This window comes from Glandiceps talaboti, chromosome 18 (genome assembly GCF_964340395.1).
Source record: "Glandiceps talaboti chromosome 18, keGlaTala1.1, whole genome shotgun sequence".
Lineage (NCBI taxonomy): Eukaryota > Metazoa > Hemichordata > Enteropneusta > Spengelidae > Glandiceps > Glandiceps talaboti.
Window position 1 is genome coordinate 8,304,360 of NC_135566.1, and position 17,062 is coordinate 8,321,421.

General features: G+C 36.3%; 2 protein-coding genes across 2 annotated transcripts; one reads left to right on the forward strand and one right to left on the reverse strand.

Moving 5' to 3' along the window:
- Positions 1-2,406: 2,406 nt before the first annotated feature.
- Positions 2,407-7,327, reverse strand: LOC144449550 (uncharacterized). Its single transcript, XM_078140100.1, has 5 exons — positions 6,937-7,327; positions 5,386-5,596; positions 4,834-4,948; positions 4,042-4,143; positions 2,407-2,846 (listed from the first exon to the last, which is right to left on the reverse strand). Exons 1-5 carry the CDS (start codon positions 7,029-7,031, stop codon positions 2,665-2,667), a joined length of 705 nt encoding a protein of 234 aa, XP_077996226.1. The 5' UTR covers positions 7,032-7,327; the 3' UTR covers positions 2,407-2,664.
- A 111-nt stretch (positions 7,328-7,438) lies between these two features.
- Positions 7,439-15,389, forward strand: LOC144448971 (uncharacterized). Its single transcript, XM_078139359.1, has 4 exons — positions 7,439-7,789; positions 13,252-13,390; positions 14,324-14,524; positions 15,091-15,389. Exons 1-4 carry the CDS (start codon positions 7,676-7,678, stop codon positions 15,309-15,311), a joined length of 675 nt encoding a protein of 224 aa, XP_077995485.1. The 5' UTR covers positions 7,439-7,675; the 3' UTR covers positions 15,312-15,389.
- Positions 15,390-17,062: the final 1,673 nt, after the last annotated feature.

The following is a 17,062-nucleotide window of genomic DNA, read 5'->3' on the forward strand; positions in this document are numbered from 1 at the left end:
TATTGATATTGGTAGGTTAAGCTTAAAAAGTCAATGAGTTGTGCCAATCATTTTACTCCTCAGACTAAATTAATGGACCATATTATCAGATTGAACACGTCATCTTCGGATCGCAAAGAACACGTCAAGTCTAGAATTCATCCTTTGAAATGGTTCTTTCTGGAGTGTCTTGGCTTCTCGTCATTCTTCGGAGTTCTTCTATTGCAAGTGAGTATTTATCTATTCTACGCATGCTCTATAGTTTAACCATAAAGCGAAATGTAACGTAAGTTGGATACAATAATACAACTGTTACTATTGGCTGAAAATGATACATCTGCTATAATACGGGCGATGAACTCAACTCGGATACACCAGTACCGCCTTAGATCTTGAAGTTGCACACGTGTCACCGTCACACCACGGAGTGGTTGGTGGTAACATGTTACAGCCTGCAAATGAATCACAGCTCTACCAAAATTTATTCTTGTTTTTTCCCTTCACTTTTCTGTAAAGGCAAAATCCTATCTAATGGAGCTGGCTATGTCTATCCTGACGGCATTCTCAATCTCTCTCCTTTGCTACGTGGTTGCCGACTTCGATTCTCCGTTCAGTGGTTTCTTCAAGGTAGGCCCTGACTACGTCTACGATTTGATAGGAAACCCCATCACATAGGAAAGATGTACTCCTACCTACGAGTATAGTATTCATGCCTGAAATATTCATAATTTTTTTTCATATTCTTCCTTTCTCGTCGCGAGTGGAGTTCCCGGGATAGAAAGCACCGGATGAAGGTTTATTCGTAGGGAGGGGGGGGGGGGAATAAAAGGTGAACAAAATTACGTGCGTTGTGCCGATTACCAGATGCCAAACTTTATTTTATATACAAGCATACTTCTTGTGGAAAATGTGGGAAATCATCATTGTGTGTGAAAATCATACTTTTTTGTTTGAAAAAATAACACAAGAAGTTTAGATGTCATGATACTTTGGTAATTTAAATAACGACCCGGCATAATTTTGCTATGCTATAGAAGTCAAATCATTGTCTAGTAGACTTTCCATGTGATCAGGTGAAACAATGTCCCTCAACCAAATGATTCATTCTCATAAACCAGGGCTTATATATTTTTCTTCTTGTGACACACCAACGGTATGTCGACGTCTTGGATGGTGTTGTAAAAAAGACTGGTTCACGGCGATGACATGATTACGAACCTATATATGTACCAAAAATTGAGAACACCATGCTATTGCATGATCGAAATGAAGTACTTGCCGCCACAATGCTTGTCAGTGCAGTGCAGCTGAGATTAGGACTTTCACGGTAGCTGTAGTACATTTTTACTCTATACTAGAACGGAAATTAGAACAAGAGAGTCTTACCCTCCTGCGTTCCCAAATTTAGCTGGTAGAATGAAGTCATGGCGGCGACCAAGAAATCGCGGTTATTGTTATTTTCATGAACCCCCAGGCGATTCTATTTTAGGTAACGAAAGTCTCTTATTTGTTCGTTTTCTTTGATGTTGTAGGTTAACATCTCAGCTATTTTGGAAATCGTCGATAAATCTGAGGAAATGTACAACGACTTACTGTTGAATAGAGATTCCTATCAAGTCAGGGTCAGAAGTGTTACTGGAAATGTGCCCTCAATTATCGTATCGACGTGTATCAATGAAGAACCAATTTTCGAAGAGGTGGAGGATGAAGATGAAGACGAAGACGAAGAGGAGGAAGTGGTCTTGAAAGTTGAAAAACACGTGGACGCGGTGGCATCAGTCTTTAAAGTTGATGAAGAATGCTTGGCGGTGGCATCAGTCTTTAAAGTTGAAAAACGCTTGGCGGTGGACACACCTGATATCTTAGACACGGGGGATGATCATATCGACTAGATGCTGCTAGCTGTGATTTCAAACTATGCTAGTTTAGACGAGAGGCTATCTGTGGCTTTGTGATTTTAGATCTCCTTTCACCGAGAATCAAAGCCACGGATAGTCTCTAGATTAACTATAATAGTGAATGAATGCTCTAATCTATTTTTGCAATAGCTACCACACTCGTACTTTGTTTGTCAATAAAAAACGTAACGCTATGACAATGATAATATTGTTTTATCTTATTATATGAGAGTGAGAGATGGAGAGAGAGAGAGAGAGAGAGAGAGAGAGAGAGAGAGAGAGAGAGAGAGAGAGAGAGAGAGAGAGAGAGAGAGAGAGAGAGAGAGAGAGAGAGAGAGAGACAGAGAGAGAGAGGGAGGGAGGAAGGGAGAGTGAAAACTTTTATTTAACATGACCCACGAATAACATTCAAACATCTAATAACATTAAATTACCTCAGAAGTGAATTGTATAACAGCTGAAGATAAAATGAACATACTGGTGTAATCAAACGACACTAGACAAAAGGAAATGGCGGTAAGTACAGGAATTGAGCAGTAAGTATTTATTTATCATACAATCGGATTGGTTTTAGTAGTACGTCTATTAGGTTCATAGTTGTTGTTATTTTGTGTTTTCTAGTCTTGTTAAAGAAATGTTTTAGGCGTGAAAGTGTTCTAGAACTTGACGAGTTTTGTGTTATTTGAGTTTCAATTCCCGAGTTAACATTTATCAAGGAAAATGAAACATTTAAGTACCTTTTCTGTGAATAGAGTTACTTCGCCCTTAAACTAATAAAAACAAGTCTTCACAGTTTTTCTTTTCTCTTGGAATAATGTAAAAGTTTTCCGAACACAGCATTGAAGGGATGTGCATACTTTGTTGAACTACCAGTCACGTCCACCATCGGGGATCCTTCGTTCGCCCATTTGAATATTCCGCCCTCCATGTTGTAAATTTCAGCACCTTCGAAGTCATGATTATCGTCATCTGATATACAAGAACAAGACAATATCTGAATCATTACCATAGTTACCAAGGAAACATGAATGAGGAGAATGTAAATAAATGGATGAAATCTGGTAGAGTCAGTCTAGTTCATGTTGATATTGGTGGGATCTAAATACCAAACAAGTGGGTGTCGCGATCTAGCTATAGGAGAGTGACCGCTGACCGGATTATGGGGAATTATTGTACTTGTGACTCAAGAATTACTAATAAAAAACCCGAAATGGGTAGCTATTGATTAGATATGCATTATAATCCGTGCATTCGTATATAGTCGATTTCCCGGTTCCAAGATGCATTGCGCGAGAGGACGTCGCTTATGTTGTTAGATTTAGTCTTGTTTTGTCTTTATTACATTTGAAATAAAATTTTCATCAGGAAATGATGGTAAGACATGTTGATCTCTTTTATTATGGATGATTTTATAGAACAAAGACTGAACGCCATCGATGACAGAGTGGGATTTTACGGGTAAACCCAGGGTACCGTCATGTGACAACCATCCCCTGCGTAGCGCTTGCAAACCCCTCCGCGCGTGCAGAATACATTGTATGGAGAGACGCGCAATGCATCTTGGAACCGGCAACAGGTCTATACTGTGTACAAGGACACTGGGGAAGAATATCACGCTGACCAGAAAGTTTTACTGCTTTCGACACCGTTAACGAGTAAATTAAAAATATGTGTAACCATTGACGATGCACACATTCTGCCTCGGGGATAAAATTCACGGCAATAGTTCGTGTACCGAGTATTGGATACTTATCTGGGGTATAACAGAGCACAACTCTGTGCTATTTATAGTGACGTTTTAAGATTTACTAGTATTTCATACCAAAAGGTAAGCTTTCATAGAAAGGTCAATGTCAGATTTGGATTAAATTTGGCGTGAAAAACAGTTGTTGGTCAGAACTATAAAAAACTGATGGAGAATGGCCATTTATTCCACTGATGAGCTAGGACCCAGGATAAGACATGGGCCTTTAAACGACCAATGTCTCATGTTCATATGGTTTGAGAGACTAACACACCATTGATATATTGTTGTGGTTACAAAAGAATACTTTCACATTGACAGAGTCGAGTCATGCACAATTGTATATTGGGGTCAATCGGGGGGACATTCAAGGCATCGTTTGTAATGGTAATGGCTTACGTGGGGTATAAAGCACATTACCTTTCGACTGGATCGCCTTCTGGAGTTTGTCTGCAAGAATAGAAGAACGATAGCCAAGGGAACAGTACATAACGATTGTTTTCGGAAGCTTCTTTCCTTCTTCTGTAAAAAGATGTATTTTAAAGGCTCAATTCCCAATAGGATTAACATTTGCATAAAAAAAACCACTCGTCTGGAACAGCTAAGGGTGGTCCTGAACATAAGAATTGATACTATTAATGCAAGAACCTGGGATTGAATCCCTGGCTTTTAAAACTTTATACTATAGGTATAGGAAGCGCAAAGATTGTAGGCCTGTGATTTTGTGTGTTTTCCGGCGTAAGGGTGTTCAGAATTGTTTGTTACTTGATGACTTTATCATGGCTGTAATTGCAATCGATATTCAATGGTGGTAATCTGAGATGTCCGAGACATGCGTGGTAATTCTATCACACGTGTCCATGACACTAGGAAAAGGAATGTGATAAATGTGACTCTGAATGTGACAGCCCTAATTCTTAGGCTTCTTGCTATATGTCAGGCAGTGCATCCATTCGTGACAAAAAACATCAGACACGCAATGACCTATCCCACAATTCTACACCTAAACTTTGCTGTTTATTTTTTTCACTTTATCCCATTGTACATGTGACATAAGATTATTCATATAATGGCAAAAAAAAGGACAGTATAAACACGCCACAAATGTGAATTCAACATATTGATAAAGTCTTTTATCAAGAATTGTCCGAGTAAAAACATCTTTCTGGAAAAGAAACATACTAATAGGAGTTTATATGTTGACCTTGTTACCTTTAACGTTAGTCTGTATTTCTTTGATAATATAATTGTTATCTTCTGTCGAGAATTCGATACGAACTGCACCAGGAATGTGACTGACTCTGTATTCTGCTTCTGGTCTTGAATCCTGGTTTCATCAAATAACGAAAACATCATGTTATAATTAAGAGTTTCGTCAAGAAAGAACGAGATGTGAAGTAGCGATGAACCGATGAAGAAAATCACACACGTTCAAGTAAAGTATGTAAAGTCAGTTGTTGGCATGATACTAGAGACATTTATTTTGTACACCGTCGGCCAAAGGACCCCTTCCACATGGCTATGGAATCTAAGTTTTACAACTGTTACAAGCAGGAATGGATTGATAATAACTGTTTATATATTACTTTTTGAAAACCTCCATTTATTGCAGCCATCACAGTTCCCTGTGACAAATGAACTGTTTGGAGATAGTATCCTGTACAGCGATGAAAGTTGATTAAACTTGAATATTATTAAAAAATATTGCGTCTTTTAACCACACTGAAATGAAATCTAAATAATCTCCACGACGATACGACTTACCACTATGACCAGTGTTCGTTTGTTTGTGCTGTCGACGTCACCTGTCAGTAAATTCGTACTGGCAGCTCCCTGCTGGAACCATTTCTGAACAACTTCCGTCGTCACACCTTTGATGGTTGGGAACTTTTTACGGAAAGATGCGATCATAACACGCATTGCCATACTTGGGCTGTTGTTATGGGCTGCACTGGAGGTGTCTTGTTTGTTGGGACTGCAATTTGAATTGAAGTTGACCTTAGTATTAAGATAGTTCAGGACAAAGTACGCTATGAAACATGTACACAGGCTGTGGTATCCTTCCCCATGACAGACACCATAAAAACCATAGACCCTAGACGAAACTAAACCCATAAAATTTGACATTTTGTTGTAATATTATTATCTGTTTGGTCTGAAGATAGAATTTGTGTGTCGTTCAATCAGTCATTGTCATGGTAATGATCAATTGATGACGTCCTAAAATTCACAGTGCAATAAACGATTACGTCTCCTTTTCAACCATTCTGAACACGCACAAAATGGACTCGACCTCGGCGGACTAATACAACATTGACTGTAGTGGTTTTTGTACTGGAGGTATTCGGAGACGTTTTCTAAGTTTTTAAACTGCCCTGATGAAGCGCCCTCACTGAGCTGGTTCTCCTGTGTTTCGTATTGCTCACAGTCATGTGTGAAATAATGGTCCATCCCTGGATGGTGTTATTCTAGTCTAGGATGATCATGATACAAAATAATGACGTTATTAAAGGTATTCACGATATTCAAATATTACCGCTACGGTGACTATTGCGATAATTTCGCAACAGTCACCGTAATGGTAATTTTTGAATATCGTAAATACCTTTCTTAAGGGAGCCGTCATTATTTACGGAATTTAGGGGGAGGTCACTCAAAAACTGGGGAGTGAAAGGGGGGGGGGGGGCTACTCAAAAATTTACATATTAAAATAGCACCAGGAAGCATTCTTGAAATTCAAAAATCTCCCGTACCCACTCCCACTTGGCTCCCTCAAACTTTGATTCAACTAATACCACCTAGTTGAAAACGTTATGAACCAATTGGCCCTAGCAACTATGACCACACCCTTAGCAACAGTGAAAAGTGGGAAGGGCAGGCAAGTTAATAAAGATTCCAAAAGTGTCACACTCCACTTGTTGTTGGATGTTGGACTATATATGGACTTTCGGAGTGGGTCTTTGGTCACATGTACACGCAATCTGATTAAAATCCGATGTGGTGAAAGCGGCTAGATGTCCTTATTTACCTCTATTCATCGTGTTGTGACGTTTGTTTTGTTCGGAGTGATCGCCGTTAGAAAGGCGTTCGCCTCGGGAAAAAAACTCACGTAAAAGACGCAATAACGATGGAATAAAGGTAAATACAGGAAAACCAGCCTATCTAACATCAGATTTTAATCAGATTGATGTACACGTGTCAACTGAATGATTGCCATCACACCTCGAAATACTTGATGTTTGTGAATGCGATATGGTGAATTCAGGCAACCAATATGTTGAGTTCGATTAAACAAAGCATAATGCAATGGCATACCTATCATTGCCATCTGTATCTTTCGGATCGTCAGCGTCTGGTGGGACATCTTCCTGCTCTTCGGCCGAAGAAAATAGTTTCCTCCACAGGAACATGACTTTAAAAAGAGGCAGTTAATCGTAGTATCGCGAAACAGGCCTTGGGTTGGCGAGCTATATTTCCAACCTCCCTGCTACATTCTTAGGATATATACGTAGTAACCGTGAAATCAAGAACTGTGTTTTTTCACACTGTACGCTGAGATACGTCAGTCACTCACTCACTTAGCAACAAGGATTCGCCAATAAAATTGAAGGGTTCGTGTGTAAGTGACGACCATGCATTATTACATATGCAGGAAAATTCTACCTTCCACAAACCATGGAAGTATACTTCCATGCACAAACTAAATCATGGGGAATCCCAGGTCAAAGTTTACGCAAATGCGCAGTTCGCGAGCGCATAATGACGTCATTTTGCCGTAACTTCCGGAAATCCCGTTTCACGCTTTTCGGTGTGTGTGAGGTGGTTGACACGCATGTGTTGTTCTGTAATCGACAGCTACCACCAGCCATACTCAGTCTATTTTTAACCAGATAATAAACCCTTGTTATTCGCTACTACAAAGGACATATCTGAATATCAAAAACCGTTACATCCAGCACCGTATCAGTCTCCATCACATTACCGCTCTTCTTGTGACTTCCAGACGAGTCCCTTTGTCTTGCCTTGTGTCCAAACCTAGAATTATTAGTGGAATATGGCGTCTATATCGAAGGGTTTTGTTCTTACGATGGTTTTGACACTTTTATTTGTATCCTATGTGACTGCAGAAGAATCCATCACAGATCAAGCGCAGGCAGTTTTTAAACAAGTAAGTAGAGATCTTTTGTCGACAAAGCCATTGGCTGGTGATTCTTTATTCAGACCTCACCGTGAAACATTACAACAGAACACGTTTGTTAAAATACGTTTCTTAGATGCCATGAAAATTCACTAATTAGGTGATGACCACTTCTATCGTTTCAAAAGCGTATTTAATTTCGTAAAAAAACATGTGATGGGGATTCAAATACCTAAATGGTTTGGAGAATTGGTGAAGTTGAAAAAATAGGAATAGTAAACTGTAAAAGACCATCACCCATCAGGAGATTCATCAATATTTTTCAATAAATCAATAAAGACCAATGTAGCACGAATTTTAAAAGCTTTGTTTTCGATTTCACAATCTAAATATTACTAATCGCAACAACTGTACAATATTTTTAATACAACCCAAAGCAACACAAATCCATACAATACGATACAATGCAATACAATACAATACAATACAATACAATACGATACGATACGATACGATACGATGCAATGCAATACAATACAACGTAATACAATACAATGCAGACAATACAATGCAAACAGTGAAATACAATACAATACAATACCAATTACAATACAATACAAGCAATACAATGAAATACAATGTCATTGAATACTAGAATGTAAAAATGACAGAAATTGACATGTACAATATACAATTTAATATATCTACATGTTTTAATTAATTCTGGTAACTACCACAATGGACAATGCTCTACAGTTGATTCGTTTATGTATTTAAACAATACAATTAGATTTACATGTACTGTATAAGTTGAAGTTATTAGAATAAATATACCGAATGATGTATCATTATCTTGTTCTAATTTGATGTAACTGTTACACATACTTTGACCAGGAAAAACACACAATATGTTCATTTTTTTTTATATTAGACTTTTTCTTCTTCACATTTTTCTACCCAAGAACAGTGTGTGAGTGAGTGTGTGTGTGTGTGTGGGGGGGGGGGGGTGTGTGCATGTGCACGTGCATGGGTGTGTGTGTATGTATGTGGCTCATATGGTATGTGCCCTGGAACATGTACGCGAATACATGAATATGTGTCATTGCCCTTACTGTTAGAAAGGAGCAACTTACTATACTGTTAATTATGCAAATAGAAAATGGCCCTGCATGGTAATTGTAAAATTTGTGTGTGACTTACAAGCAACTCACTCATGCGTTGAAAAGCAAGGTCAATGAGCATAGATACTAGAATTAATTGTGATGCAGGGAATACCAACTGACCTGTCAAATTAAGTCTTTTATTGTTTGAATTAAAAATAATTCATAAACTGAATGATGAATCAATATTAACAAAGTCAGCAACAATATTAATTGACACTAATGTGTGTCATTTAAATATTTTATAAATAGTGCAAATATATGGAATTAAGATTCTGTAACATTCATCTGAAAAACGATAATGTAGCATGTGTTAAATGATCTAATTATGTAATTGTTTCTCCGGAAGTGAATAAATGGTATTAGCGTAGTGTCTGTAAATAGTGAATCATATACATCTGTATGTCTGTGACATTGTATTTAAATCTATCTGAATGGTAGATGAAAAGACTCACTCAAGTTATACATGTGTAATCCCATATTGAGATTCATTTTTACTTAAAAATATAACTTGTGAAACATAACTTGTGGTTCCGATTACACTCAATTTTAGAATATGTGGGGTAGGTAGATTTTTTTTTCATGTGCGAGTGTCTAGTTCAGGTATAGTTATGTTTTCCATTGTTTTCCATATGGTCTCTGTGTTATTGGTTTCTTCTCATCAGATGTACAGCCATTACAGATTGGAAGAACAGTTTTATATTGTCTGTTTAAGTTGATGTCAGTTTCCGCATCTACTGTTTCTTGCGAGACTTTACCATGTTTGCGATTTTATTTGTTTTTTTCTTGAATACGGAAAAAAGAGTTTAGGGTCGGCAATGAAAACCTAGGTGGGGTCAGATAACCAGAACCAAACGTTTTTTTAGGTCTAAGAAGTAACAAAAAATTAATTTGGTGATGCAGTCCCTGAATAAAGAAGCTGTACTGATGATATTCTGAAAGAGACACCTGCTGCCAATGGTGGTGGTGGTGGTGGTGGTGGTGGTGGTGGTGGTGGTGGTGGTGGTGGTGGTGGTGGTGGTGGTGACGGTGATGGTGACAGTGTTGGGGATGGGGAAGGGGGTTAAAATATTAGGTGTCATATATTACTGCTTATAAAATTATAAATTAAACATTGAAAGTATACACGTATATCAGTAATGAAGGAAATATCCATTCTTTTGCAGTTTTTTCATCCTTATGCATAGAATTCATCTAAAAGGAGCAAACACTTGTGATAGCTAAAAAGATCTCATTACTATGGGATACCTACAACACTATAGTTATCTATTTCATCTTCCATTTTCAGCATCTATTAAAGTGGAAATAAATGTAGGATTCAAATTTCAAGTTCAAAGTTCAAGTTTAATGATATTATTTCAGTTAAAATTATAGAGCCTAAAAGTACCATATTTTGCTGAATGTTAGACCCCGTGTATTTTTAATGGTGGTCCATCCATTCTGTTAGACCAATAGAAATTATGTTGCCCTGCTTTCATTAGCTGAAACACATTAACTCATCGAGAAAGAACCTACCCACACTTTTTTTTGAGGGCACAACACAATATGTCGAACAATGAAATGACTTCTGCATTAGCACATTTTGCAAAGCTATTTTTAGATCTGTACAACCACTACACAGAATATAACGTACAAATGTATCAGAAGTCATCTCCTGTAGGATAATTATTCAAAGATATTTTAATTCAGAAAAAAAAAATGCTTAATTTTGGAAATAAGTTTGACATTCGGTTGAACTGATGATTTCTGGACCAGTCTCAAGAGACATGTCTTAATTAATTATGCACTCACGAATTTATTGACCTGTAACGTTCATATTTCAAGATGATAGTAAAATTGTGGCCTCACATTTGTAAAATATACAGTCGCTTCTGCAAATGCAAATATTAATGCCACGCTGGTCTTTCTGTGTTGTAAATTTAGATTTCTGTTAGAAAGGCACTGGCTAAATATTAATCACGTGTTGTATTTATAATTGTACAAACTTAAACTTGAATTTTCTCATTTTTGAAAAAAAAATGTATTTTTAATTTTAAAATTTTTGTCATTTTTTTAAAACATCTTTCATGGAGACTTGCATGTACATGTAGTGTAGTCCATCTGTACCAAGGTCAAATTTTGAACTTTAATCTCCTTCCATTTTAACGCAGCTGTAGTTTGCAGTGAAGGATAAAAATAGACGATTTTATTTACTTCCATTCAGCTTTTTTTCTGGACCTTATCTGATTGCTGAAATTGAAAACATCAAACATTTTTCTTTGAACTTTACCCCAGTGTGTCACATATTTTTGTCAAAATGGCAGGGAAAAATGTACTGAACTGGTATATGGGAAGTAGTGTAGTTAGTATGCTATCTTATAAAAGACAAACAATTTTGTTTTTGGCCAAATTGATGAAATATCAGTTTCCTTGTTATTTGCCACAAACTACGATGTACCTAGGTATAAGGAAATGTCAAATTATGGTGAATCACAAGAAATTGCTATGTACATGTACATGTCAGTGCTGTGTCAGATTGTCAATGAAAGCACTCTGGTATATAGCTTATTTATAACATGACAGATAAATAATAAATTGATGGATGTATTGATAGGTGGATTATTAATAGCTTCATAAATCAAAAGAGAATAGTCAAATTATTTATGGTCCATTTTTTCCTCATATTTAAAAAAAAAATGTACATGTATGATATCAAATTATCATCAAAACTTAATACATGACTACAGTACACAAATGTTAACAACTTTTATACATATACACAATGGATGTTTTGTAGTTGAAGGAAAATTTATGACATGTATGTACCTGTACTGCCATTAATATGATGATTTCAGGGAAACATTAAAAACCATCTAGTGCCTGTAACTGATGCAATTGTGTAGATGGTAAGTGAACAAAAAACACCAATGTACGTGTCCATTGATAAGGCATGGTCCACTTTCTGTATATTTTATGGACCTAAGAAATGATAAGCAAAGTATACATCAATCAATGAAGCTCCAAAGAGTACAGAAAGGAAGAAAAAAAATTACACCATGTATGCAAATGAAGCACCAATTGAGTGCACCATGTATGCAAATGAAGCACCAACTGAGTGCACCATGTATGCAAATGAAGCACCAACTGAATGTACCATGTATGCAAATGAAGCACCAACTGAATGTACCATGTATGCAAATGAAGCACCAACCGAGTGCCCCATCTATGCAAACGAAGCACCAACTGAGTGTACCATGTATGCAAATGAAGCACCGAGTGCTCCATGTATGCAAATGAAGCACCAACTGAGTGCACCATCTATGCAAACGAAGCACCAACCGAGTGCACCATGTATGCAAATGAAGCACCAACCGAGTGCACCATCTATGCAAACGAAGCACCAACCGAGTGCACCATCTATGCAAACGAAGCACCAACTGAGTGCACCATGTATGCAAATGAAGCACCGAGTGCTCCATGTATGCAAATGAAGCACCAACCGAGTGCACCATGTATGCAAATAAAGCATCAACTGAGGGTTAAGGCTCCTCTAAAAATCTGTCAAATAAATTTTTAAGAAGGCTTTTAATTGCACAAATGCAAACAACATTTTGTTGAGTTTTTAAACATTTGTAATACATCAGTGACCATTTATGGTAGATTTTTAATCCCCGTTAAAAGTTAATAACCAGAATTGTGATTTTTTTCTTCTTTAATCTTTGTCAGCCTTCACTACATGTAAAGCAGTGTCTGTATCCTTGGGCTATTGAAATGTAGACTTGCATGTTTGTTTGTTGTGACTGTCTGGTTTTATGTTATGTAAGGTGTATGTTGTACCAAGGCCCCTACCCTAAACAGTCCCCATAATTTGAATATAGCAAACCTGGAAATTCAAAATCTGTTATCTTGATAAAGGAAGCCTGTTGCAAAAAAATAGTCTACTGAAAATTGTTGTGTTGTGAAAAATGGAAAATTTGTGATGTTTACTTGAGGTCTGGTATTACATGTATTCTCAACTATTGTCAAAATAGATATGCCATCAACAAGATCACATAGCTAAATGCTAAAAAAAAAAAATTCAACTGCTTGTGTGTTATAACCTGTGTATGTACATGATGTAAAGGTAGTTGATCTACAAAAGCTGATGAACATTTTTGACAATGATCTAGGTAAAAATGAAACTTTCCTGAGATCTAGTTTGTGTATCTGGAGTTTGTATGATTTCTCCAAAATTTACACTGTTGTACAATGATCTTGATAAAAATGAATTTCTTGAGATCTGGTTTAAACTTGTTTAACGAGATTTTTTTTAATGATGTCTCCAAAATTGACACTATTGTGTTTAATCCTCAGATAAAAGCCAACATCAAGGAAGGTTGGAAGGCATTGGTGAAGGCATTACAACCCTATGTGGATGAATACGTGACGCCATATTTGAAAGGTGCTTACACGTTTACGGATGAAACATCAAAGGAATTTTTTGGTGTTGATGGTAGGTAATAGTTTGTTTGTATATCCATGCAAGTTATTTTTTGCTTTTTATGTAAAACATTCATCAACAGGAGTACTGGGAATACATTGTTGCACAAAAAATTCAACAGAGTACACCACTTTATTTTGACTGAAAAACAATTTGTTGACTATAGTGTACTTACAGCCACATCACTATTGTAAGTATTGCATTGATTTACACTAACTCTGCCTTTGATAGATGTAGTATTTCTAGTAACTCAAACTCAAATTTATCAGGAAAAAAATGATTCCATTTTCACATTGATATATCTTGGTGCAAAATTTGTTTCAAAATAAGGTAAAATGAATACTTTCACAGTAATTCTTTACACGTAAAAATTATTTCCAGTAAATTTTATACAGCTTTCGCTTCCAAAAAGTCATTACCGTACATAGCTAATACACCAGTATGACTTTGATGCTGTAGTATATTGACTCAGAAATAGTAAGCCTTGCAAGCACAGACTATAAGGCGGCAACAAGATTTGATACATGCAGCTTAATGATAAATTAGTTAGATTTCAAAATAATGATATCAATATCAGGCGTATTAAGGGCATAAGCTTGGTTTATATGTTTTGGAGCGTAATTTTTCATCCATATTTAAAAGGTACTCTACTTACTGAAGTGTACTTAGCAGGTTGGTTGTTTTACGAAATGCCATTTTTGAATCTTTCTGTTTTCACCTGTTAAATTTACACAGATTTTTATTTAGGAATAAAAACATATCATTTTCAAAACAGTAATCCACTTTCAGCAGCATTTTCAAATCGTTGCATTTTCATGCGTGTTTTTGTCATCTCCATGTAGATGGTAGGCGAAAAGTCAAGAAAATAGTTGTGTTTTGTTTGAAAAACGACATCACGTAAACGTAGCCAAAGATGTAAGTCGTGATTCTTGTGTTCTATTTCAGCTACTAAACTGCCAAGACATGCAGAGAAAAATGCCCCTGAGATAGTGACAGCAATATTAACATTAGCGTGGCTGATTGTTGCCTTGGTTACCGCCATTTTCTTCTCCGCTGGTACAAGTCTTTATTTTATGGCATTGTTATTTTTATTGTATGGAATATTTGGAGCTGCTTGGTGCCTTAAAAGAGTTATCTATGCCTCAGGTAAGATTTTTTAGTTTTGAAAGAGATTATTTGGAGAGGTTTAATTATTGTATTGGGATTTATACATGCCAACAAGTATAAACTAAAGCTTTAATATCAATTCATGTTCTGACAGTTTTTGTACAATATCTCTGTTATTAGATTTCATTCTTATGCCACAAAGGTCAATTTTAAGCTGCAACTGGGATGTGTTTTTGAAAATGTTTTGTCAATACAATAGCTTACTTATAATATCATACACCATGAACAGTATTGCATCACCTGTGGGTAAACATATTTTTTGTACCTGTAGTGTATACATGTACATGATAAATCAAATCAAATTGGTTTTTGGGTCACACCCAAAAATCAGCGCCCTCAACGGCAATCACAATTTCAACCTACTCGTATTCCTGTACTGCTTATGGATAATATCAACCACTAATTAACATGTACAATGTCTAATTAGTGGTATTTCAACCATTTTCAGTGAATATATTGTCGTTATTGGACAGAAAAATGATACATTGACTTCAACAAATATCAAGTTAATATGACAAGTTTACCTTTTTTTTTTCATCTTTCAGGATTTATCTTGTATCTATTGAAGGCCTTGGCAAACAATCCCATCATTGCAGCCTGCATAATTGTCAGTTTGTACATCATGAGAAAACTGTTGAATCGACACACATCTGAAATGGGACTACGTCAACTCAACCACGCGGTGTTAGACCTTCACGGCAGAGTGGAAGAACTTGAAGCTAAAATTGATGCAATGAATGCCAAGCTAGAAGAACAAGCAAGTTAGAATACTTAGTGACTTGTAAAATTGATAAGTCAGAGCTAACAATTTGTTGTAGCTTTGTCATTATTTGATCAGCCCCCCCCCCCCCCCCCCCCCCCCCCCACTCCTCTACTTTCAGCAAGACACAGAATGTTGAATTTATGTAATATATGAGTTCAATGATAAGGGTATGTAACTTTACAATAGAAGTCATTTAACCTGAAATAGATCATCGTGTCTAACTCACCAAAAAACCAACATTTCTACATTGTCTTTGCTTGAGCAATTTTTAAAAAAGTGATCCCCCAAAAAATGGATTAAAATACTTAAATCACTATTGATCCAGATGATAAGATGTAGCATTGTTTAGTAAGATTTTTATTGAGTTTCTAGATGACACTCTGTTTCAGATGAAGTGACTTCGGTTGTACTTGCGTCAGTACCGGTAGTCTCATCTCCAGTGGAATTTAAATGATTAGTATTTCTCGACTGTGGATTTCTCTCGAAGTTTGCAAACTAGTAAAAAAAAAATGATATGGAATTCTAATTCGGATTCAGACTATCCTTATAGAGTTAGAAAATGATATGACACTGAATGAAAAATACTTTAAACCAATTTAACATAATTAAAGTTACAAAAGTATTACCAAGGCAAAAACTTTCACCCAGAACCTGTAGCCCTGTCCACTATAATGTATGATTATTACTTTCCCATCAAGAAAAATTATAAAAATAAGACGTCAGAAACACTTTTTGTTGAGATGTATCTCCCACTGTTGATGATGTCAGTTTGTATTCAGACGCAGATTATGTTTTGTCGTATTCCTAAAAAAACCTTCTGAAATATGTTTTATTTAAATACTAGTTGTGTAAAAATACATAACCTATAACATACAATCTAATAGTCAGCATGTGCAATGCACATACAGAACGCACGCTACTCACTCATGAGCACTGAAGATTCGAACAGATGAAATATCAAATGTATGCTAATTTTATCATTTGATGTATTTGTATCAGCATTTTGATTTCCATTGATTTAGAAAACTTAATGTATGGGCCTTGATTTTTTTTGCTCAATATGAGAACATTTGAAAAATAAGTGCACTCAGTAGTTGTGCTGGTATTTTTAACAGAGGACCCTGTGCACATGCGGTAACAGTAATAATTGCCCTATTGTGCAGGGCTCCCTCACAGCTCAAATTATATTATACATTTGTTTTTCTGTGTGAGCCTGTCACATGATTTATGGAAAAAACAGGCATGCTTTGCAGTAATAATTACCCTGCTCTTTGTATAGGGTGCCCACGTAAGTTAAATATGTCATGTACATTTGTTTTTCTGTATAAGCCAATCAATGGGGACTGGATTTGTTGATAGAGAACCTACGCATACATTGCAGTAATGATTGCTCTTGTTGTATAGGGATGTTCTTGCACATCCACTAAGTCATATGCTTTTGTTTTTGTGCATGAGCCCACCAAATGATTTAATGGTGAAGCACATAGTACATGCAGAAATGAGCACGCCTCATTACATAGGGCGCCCTCACACATCAAATATATTGTATACATTTGTTTTTATTCATGAGTGCACCAAATGATTAAGATTGTGTTAACCATTGACAGGGTGATAACTGACTGTTAATACTGAAATGTTTTTGTGTTTACTGTTACTAACATTGTTAGGATGATTTGCAGGTTTTCAAAGTAAGTGTAAGGGAGTCTTGGAATATTGCTGTAAATATTTATTTCAAGTGGTTTTGTCATTGTAAT

Coding starts and splice junctions, on each gene's coding strand:
- LOC144449550 (XM_078140100.1), bottom strand. CDS start 7,031: ATGTTCCTGTGGAGGAAACTATTTTCTTCGGCCGAAGAGCAGGAAGAT. Junction 4,949..5,385: donor AACGAACACTGGTCATAGTG/GTAAGTCGTATC, acceptor TGATGAAACCAG/GATTCAAGACCAGAAGCAGA. Junction 4,144..4,833: donor AATACAGACTAACGTTAAAG/GTAACAAGGTCA, acceptor ATCTTTTTACAG/AAGAAGGAAAGAAGCTTCCG.
- LOC144448971 (XM_078139359.1), top strand. CDS start 7,676: ATGGCGTCTATATCGAAGGGTTTTGTTCTTACGATGGTTTTGACACTT. Junction 7,790..13,251: donor CGCAGGCAGTTTTTAAACAA/GTAAGTAGAGAT, acceptor TTTAATCCTCAG/ATAAAAGCCAACATCAAGGA. Junction 14,525..15,090: donor AAGAGTTATCTATGCCTCAG/GTAAGATTTTTT, acceptor TTCATCTTTCAG/GATTTATCTTGTATCTATTG.